The 7,641-nt window shown below is 69.2% G+C and overlaps 3 protein-coding genes across 3 annotated transcripts; 2 read left to right on the forward strand and 1 right to left on the reverse strand.

Moving 5' to 3' along the window:
- On the forward strand, nt 1-2,897 carry AURANDRAFT_68774 (hypothetical protein; the record flags this gene model as incomplete). Its single annotated transcript, XM_009044501.1, has 4 exons — nt 1-193; nt 406-1,036; nt 1,236-1,679; nt 1,872-2,897. Coding segments are annotated over 4 exons (2,294 nt in total), but the record flags the coding sequence as incomplete, so codon positions are not given.
- Nucleotides 2,898-3,256: 359 nt separating this feature from the next.
- AURANDRAFT_68775 (hypothetical protein) lies at nt 3,257-4,102 on the forward strand (the record flags this gene model as incomplete). Its single annotated transcript, XM_009044502.1, has 2 exons — nt 3,257-3,547; nt 3,608-4,102. 2 exons carry the CDS (start codon nt 3,257-3,259, stop codon nt 4,100-4,102), a joined length of 786 nt encoding a protein of 261 aa, XP_009042750.1.
- Nucleotides 4,103-5,562: 1,460 nt separating this feature from the next.
- AURANDRAFT_68776 (hypothetical protein) lies at nt 5,563-7,641 on the reverse strand (the record flags this gene model as incomplete). The annotated part of the gene is made up of 2 exons (XM_009044503.1): nt 5,563-6,783; nt 7,077-7,641. Coding segments are annotated over 2 exons (1,786 nt in total), but the record flags the coding sequence as incomplete, so codon positions are not given.

Consider the following 7,641-nt stretch of genomic DNA (forward strand, 5'->3'; position numbering starts at 1 on the left):
AAATCGCCTTCCGGCGGCTCGCGGCGCAGTGCGCTCTGGACCTCGGCGGCGCGGTGCTCTGCGGCTCCGCGCGCCCCGGCGTCGTGGACACGGAGGGCCTGCGGGCCCACGCCGACGACGCGGCGAAGCTCGGCCTGCCCCACGCGGCCTGGTTCGCGGAGACGCTCGCGCGGGGCGCGGCCGCGCCGCCCGCGTCCGCGGCCGCGTTCCTCGCGGCGCTGCACAAGAGAGCGAAATTCCCAACTTCAAAGGCTCCGATCTCGGCCATTTTCCACTCGTTTCGGCTGATTCTTGGACGAGCGATCATCTCTCGGAACGGTCTCGAAGCGTGGATGTTTTTTCTGGAACGCGCGCGCGCGGAACACTCACGTTGAAGCCACGTTGAATCAGCCTTTTCCTGCCCAGGTTCCTCGCGGCGCTGCTCCTCGACTGCCCCGCGGCGGACTTCGGCGCGCGCGAGCACTCCATCCGCGACGCGACGCCCTGGTGGGGCGTCGCCGTGAAGCGCACGCGGGCGACGGGCGACGTGCGGCTCTGCTGCCTCGACGCCGTCGTCGTCGACGCGACGGCAACGCGCGACGCGGCGTGGGTCGCGGCGCGCGGCGGCGCCTTCGGGTCGACGGCGCCGCGCCTGTCCCGGGCGACGATGGACGCGCTCCTCGCCGACGTCGCGCCGGACTGCGCGCGGCTGCCCGGCGGGCTGGGCTTCAACGCGGCGCTCGTCGCGGCGCGCCGCGGCGCGGCCGTCGGCTTCCTCGGGTTCGCGTGCGGCGGCGACGGCGGCGGCGACGTCGTCGTCGGCGCCGCCGAGGCCGCGGGCCTCCGCGCGCGCTGCCTCGTCGATGCGCATTCGCGGACGACGACGGTCTGCCCCGTCGTCGACGCCGCGTCCGGCGAGCGGGCCATCTTCTGGACCGCGGACGGCTGCGCGCCGTCGCCCGACTTCGCGGCGGCGCAGCTGCCGGAGCTCTTCCGGGGCGACGACGCCTGGCTGTCGACCTGCCGCGTGCTCTACGTGCCCGGCTGGTTCCTCTACGTGCCGGGCGGGGCAGGAAACGGGTGCGAAATTCCCAACTTCAAAGGCTCCTCTCTCGGCCGGTTCCCACTCGTTCGGCTGACTTTTGGACGAGGGATCATCCCTCGGAGCGCTCTCGAAGCGTGGATGCTTTTTCTGGAACGCGCGCGCGCGGAACATCCACGTTGAAGCGACGTTGAATCACCCTTTTCCTGCCCAGGTGCCGGGCGCGGCGGACCGCGTCGTCGCGCTGGCGAAGCAGCGGCCCGACCTCGAGGTCGCGGTGAATCTCGCCGGCGCGGACCTCGTCGCCAACGCGAGCGCGGCGCTCCTCGACGTGCTGCGCGTCGCGGCCTTCGTCTTCGGCAACGAGTCGGAGTACGCGGCCCTGGCTCCGCTGCTCGACAAGCCCGGCGCGGTCGTGGCCGCCCGGGCGCTCGGCACCTGGGCGGACGCGACGCGCACGGTGCTGGCGACCTTCGGGCCGGACCCGACGGTGCTGGCGGCGGGCGACGACGTCGCGACGTTCCCCGCGCCGCCCGTGGAAACCGTCGTCGACACGACGGGCGCGGGCGACGCGTTCGCGGGCGCGTACCTCGCGGCCCACGTCGACGGCGCGCCGCCGGCGGAGTGCGTCCGCTGCGGCCACAAGGCCGCGGCGAACGTCCTCGGCCAGGCGGGCGCCGCGCCGAGCTCGGATTTCCACTAGCGAGGTTAATCGTGAACTTTTCACTGAAGCTTCAACTGTCAGCCGGTTGGAATCTGGTTGAAATCGCTGCCCAGCCCTTCCGATGAACAGCGGCATCGCTGCCCAGCCCTTCCGATGAACAGCCCCCGACCCAAAAAAGATGGCGAGGTCACGCGCATGCGCCGGAGCTCGTCGGCGAACGGCACGAATTTCGAGATCGTGCGCGAGATCAAGTGGCACCAGTACATTCCCATCGTGAACGTCATCTACGATGTTTTCTTCGACGTGCCTCCCACCGTGGACCAGCTCCGCGAGCTCATCAACATGCTGCTGATGTTCGACACGCTGCTGCTGAGCTGCGTCGTCGGGCTGCCCTTCAACTACGGCTACGCGGACTTCGCGGAATTGATCGAGCGCTTCACGCCGCGGGACTCCTACGGCGAAGTCGGCGGCGTCTCCGAGGCCGGCTACGCGAAGCTGTGGGACCGCGCGAGCTACCGCGGGCAGACGTCCTGGCATTTCGTGGAACGCTTCGGCCAGTACTACGTTCTCTCGCTCGCGGCGCTGTCGTCCGCGGGCATGATTATGGTCGTACAATACCTCAGCATCAGCTTCACGTCGTTCCACGACGCCGAGGGCAAGCACTCGCCGAGGCAGCTCGAGGCCTACTGGCGCTGGGCCGTCGTCCCCTGCTTCCTCGCGACGCTCCTGTCGATTTTGGGCGCCGTGTTCACGCAGCAGACGACGTACTTCCTGTTCGTCGCCGTCTTCCCGAATCGCTACGTGGCGGCGCACGGCCAGTGGGGCGACGGCGTCTGGACGCACAACCCCTGGGCCTGGGCGCTCCTCATGATCTCCTACGTCTCGCTCGGGCTCGCGCTGGGCTCCTACGTGCTCATCGGCATGGCGACGCTCATGAAGCTCCGCGCGCAGCGGGCGGACCACCTCGGGCCCTGGGACTCGCAGCGCCTGAGCTCGGCGAAGCCCGCCGTCTTCGCCGAGGGCGGCGACGACGACGCCGCGCTCGCGGCCGCGGACCTCGCGGTCGACGACCTGGCCGCGCTCGACGACGCGCTCCTCGCCAACGCGCTCCTCAAGGACGCGGGGCTCGACACCGCGGCGCGGCTCCGCGTGTTGCTCCGCGTCAAGGGCGGAAGCGATGCGGCGGCGGAGGACCAGGTGCGGGTCGAGTGAGGCGGTCTCGTAAGCAGGGGGCTCGACACCGCGGCGCGGCTCCGCGTGTTGCTCCGCGTCAAGGGCGGAAGCGATACGGCGGCGGAGGACCAGGTGCGGGTCAAGTGAGTTCGGGGCTTCGCCCCTCGGGGCGCCGGGGAAGCTGATCCTCCCCCCGTGGGCCTTCGGCCCCTGCTGGGGGGCAGCGGCCCCACCTACTTCAACTTCTTCCGTCCGAGGCCTATCGGCCGTGTGTGCTCTTGGGCATGCGGCTCCTCCGACGCTAAATACACAATAATAATAATAATAGTGAGGCGGTCTCGTAAGCAGCGTCAACAATCCCTTCAACGCGAATCAGAGCGTGTTGCGTGGCCGATCTCATGGGCATGAGACAGGCCGTGCTGGCCCTGGCGCTGCTCGGCGCCGCGGCGGCCTTCGCGCCGCCGTCGGCGGCTCGCGCGCTCGCGCCCCTGCGCGCTGCCGACAGCTGCGGCGAGTGCGACGACTGGAACCCCTTCGGAGATGGCTGCAAGCCATGCAACGACGGCAAGTCCGTCTTCGTCAACGAGGCGCTCGTGACGTCCAAGGTGCTGCGCGACGTCGACGTCGTCGGCGCCAACGGCCAGCGCGCGGAGATGTCCAAGCTCATGGGCGACTCGGGCTCCGTCGTCGTCTTCCTGCGGCACCTCGGCTGACCCTACTGCTGGGACTACGCGAACGCGTGGTGCCAGCCGTCCTACCTCGGGTCCCTGCGCGCGGCCAAGGTCGCCGGGCCCATCTTCATCTCCGTCGCGCCGGCGGACTCCGCCGTCGAGAAGATGGAGAAGTTCCTCGACCTCAACCCGCTCGTGCCGCGGAAGTCGCTCTTCGTCGACGACTCGCCGACGTTCGACGCGTACGCGTCCGCGGGCTTCAAGAAGATCGGCGACGACACGGCCGGCGGCATGGCCGCCGCGTCCAAGCTCCAGGCGCCCAAGCTCAACGCCGGCGCCTGGTGGCGCTACCTCACGAACGTCGCCGCGCTGAGCCCCGTGCCCAAGGACCTCAAATTCGGCGAGATCCCCGAGGGCGTCCTCCGCCTCGGCGGCACCTTCGTCGTCGACGACGACAAGGTCGCCTTCGCCCACGCGGACAAGTTCCCCGGCGACCACCCGGCCATCGCCGACGTGCTCCGCGCGGCGCGCATCAACATCCTCGACGCGACGGGCGAGGTCCAGAACGCGTAGGAGGAGGCCGCCGCGCCGGACGCCCCGGGCCCCATGACGCGGCCGCGGCCGGTCCCCCGCGGACCGCCGCGGCCGCCGACCCCGCTCGGCGCGTCCGTGTGCTTAAGGCTACATGCGCTCTAGAAGCCACTCTTAGGATCTTCAGCGCGATGGCGGGGTGTTCACGACCAGTCCGCGCGGTGCGCGAGGAACTGCTCGAAATGAGACAGTTCCATAGGCAGGCCATCGCCATCGTCGTCTTCCCATTGCAAAGCCAAGTACATGCGAGTCGAATCGTCCATCAGACCGGGGGAGGCAATCACTGGAGGTGAACCGCGATGACTCCACACCAGACCTTCATACCTCGATGATCCGTTGATCAAGTCAAGTGACGATAGTTCTTTCAGATGGTGGCGCCCGTCACCTCCGGGGAATAGCCAATAGTCATAGAGCAGAAAGGTTTCCATCGAACCTCGTTTGGCAACGACGGAACGGAGCCAGCAGTGGTCACAGCCGTTTCGGAGACTCCGCCGGAGAGCCGCGGTGGCCGGCATGGAAAGCGAGTCGAGAGATACCTCGAGATAAGCGCCGCAGTAGCTCAAGCCCGAGCCCAAGTAAAGCCCGTTGATGTCTTGGCCAGTTCCCGGGATCCACGTGCCACACTCGACTACTTTCCCTAGTCCCCGGTGGGCCATGGTTGGTTGCGTGTTCCAGATCTCCCACGTGAATATATATTCGCTCAATGAGGGAGCGCGTGCCAGAGGCGCTCCACACCCGTCGTTGATCATGCGCGAATTTCGCCAGTAGATGCCGCGCCACGCGGCGTGATCGACGTCTGCCGCGACAAGAAGACCAAGCGAAGGATAATGCGACATTGTGAGCGTGCGCCAAGGCGCTTGCTCCGAGAGCGATTTACTGGACGTGTCCCAGGCGGCGAGATCGACCCCAAACGAAACGGCGAATGAGCACACGTGCGCGAGCACTCCGGACGGGAGGTCCGACGCACGTTCAAAACCGTTCGCCGCGGTCGCGATCTTCATCTCGCGTTTTTTTCCCAAAGAAATCTTGCCGGTGCCCACGGTGATCTTCATCTTCAACGCGCCGTTCGAGAGCCCCGCGTCGATGGCACTTTCAATATCTGCTTTCTGGCTGCATCTTGAACGACCCTGGACACGAGGAGACTTCTTGAGGGCGAGGGCGAATAGCTCATCACGAGGGATTGCTCGGCGCCCGTCGAGTTTGGCTAGCACAAGCGCTTCCGTGACGGATTTCCGCGCAATTTCCTCGTGCATATCCATCGCGGCCTTCGAGCGCCAGCAACACCGCTCGGGTCGGCGACTCCCGCCTCTATGGCAGTGGCACTCGGCGATTCGCTGTTATCTCTCCCTCCGATTCCTCCCTGAGCCGCGGCTAACTGGCACTTAGCGATTCAAGGCCTGATTCACACCGACGGTCACCGTCTATGGGGCTCTATGCTGGAGTTATACGTCGTCGAGCGACCGGCAGTGCTCGAGCGACACGACGCGCAGGAGCGCCCCAGTCGGGCCGAACTCGCTGTCGCCGATCCCGCGTTCGGCGGCGTCGGAGAACATGCCCGCGCGGACGCTCACGAGGCCCGTGGTCCGGCCCGCGCGCCGATCGCGCACGGTGGCCCAGGAGTCGAGCTTGTGGGCGAAGCTCTGGAACTCGGCGTTCTTGAATCGCGGCGCGAGCGGCGTCGCCTCGACGCGCCCGAGGTCGTCTTGATCGAGGCACCACATTGCCGACGCGAGCGCGCGCTCGTCGGCGGCGGCGACCTCGAAATCCTCGAGGAGCTGCAGATCGCCGCCGTCGTTGGAGCAAAAAAAGACGGACTCGCTCCGTGCGGCAGCCTTCGCTGCGTAGTGGTAGCTGCCGTAATCGTTGTCGCCCATCCCGTGGTTCCACTCGTAAATTTTGTCGCCGCTCCGCGCGTGCTCGTGCGTCCGCAGCGTCAGGTCCTGCCAGGGGGGGTCGCCCGAGGCGTCGTCCGTGCGCCACGCGCGGACGCCGCCCGCGGACCAGTCGCCGTCGCCCCCGTTGACGAGCTCGCGCACGTCGTCGTCGCTCAGCTCGGCGCCGGATGTGAAATTCCGCTCCTCGCTCGTCCAGGGATCGAAGACGAAGAAGTCGAGCGCGGCGCCGCCGACGCCCACGGGGCCCTCTGCGAGGAATTCGCCGTCGTTCTCCCAGGCCGGCTCCGGCGCGTCGGCGCCCGCGACGAGCACGTCCGCGTCCCCTTCGACGACGACGGCGCCGGCCGCGCGGAGCTTCGGCTCCCACGCCGCCGCCTCCGCCGACACCTCGACCCGGAGGCCCTCGAGCGGCCGCATGCACGCGAGGCGCGGGAAGAGGCCCCGCGGCGCCGGCTCCGGGGGCGCGGGCCGATTCAGTCCGTCCAAGAGGCGACGGCCGGTCGGCAGGACCTTGTCGAGCGGCAGGCCGATCGCCGCGAGCATCCGCTCCGCGGCCGCGACGGCGGCCTCGCCCACGGCCGTGTGGCACGGCGCGACGCTTCCGAGGAGCTCGGGGTCGAGCATGTCCTGCGCGATCACCACCACGAGCGCGCGGACGGCCGGCGGCAGGGGGGCCGGATCCGCGATCATGGTTTGCACCGCCTTGATGGTCGCGGCTTCTTCGGGCACCGCCATGATGGTTGGCACCGCCGCACAGAAGGCGGCCGCCTGACAGAGAGGCTGCACAAGCGAGCAGGGATCGCGGCGCCGGCTCTCACTACTGCCGCACACAGAGGCTGCCCCGGCGCCGCCGCACACAGAGGCTGCCCCAGACGAGCAGAATTCGCGGCCCGGCCGCGGGCGGCAAGCTCGTACCATGAGGTCAACGTTCAGCGTGCTCATGCGCCCCCACCCTAGCAAAATAACCCGCCACACTTCGGCGCGTCCGGCGCTTCGAAAGCCGCGTCGAGCTGCCGCGCCGCGCCCGGGATGTAGGCGACGAGGGGCCGCGCGCGCGCGACCGACGCCGGGCACAGGATCCGCGCGCCCGCCGCGGCCTCGACCTCGCGGACGTCGGCGAGGAACCGCGCCAGCGCCGCGACGTAGAGCGCCGCGTCGAGGGCCGTGAGCGCGTCGAGCGCCGCCGCCGCCGCGGGCGCGAAGGTGCCCGACACGTTGACGCCCGCGTGCGCGGAGTTGTGCCGGACCTCCGCGTGCCGGTACGGCGCCGTCGACCCGCAGGCGCAGAACTCCGGCAGCTCCCCGGCGTAGGCGTAGAGCACGAGGCACACGCTCTCGTGGTAGAACTCGGCGAGGCCCACGACGTCCGCGTCGCCGAGGTTGCCCCGCGCGGCCGCGAGGTCCGTCCGCTCCGACCCCTCGAAGTGGGACTCGCCCGTCCGCTCGTCGTCGCGGCAGGCCAGCGTGCGCGCCTGGAGGTCCACGGGGTGGAGGCAGCCGTCGACGCGCTCGCGGAGCAGCTCCGGCGTGAGCTTCGCCCGCGCTTTGGCGAACGCCGGCCGCCACGCGGCGCCGACGAAGTGCGCGAGCCACCGCGCGAAGCCGCGCTCGTCGTTCGAGAGGCCC

The sequence above is a fragment of the Aureococcus anophagefferens genome (assembly GCF_000186865.1).
Source record: "Aureococcus anophagefferens unplaced genomic scaffold AURANscaffold_361, whole genome shotgun sequence".
Classification (NCBI taxonomy): domain Eukaryota; class Pelagophyceae; order Pelagomonadales; family Pelagomonadaceae; genus Aureococcus; species Aureococcus anophagefferens.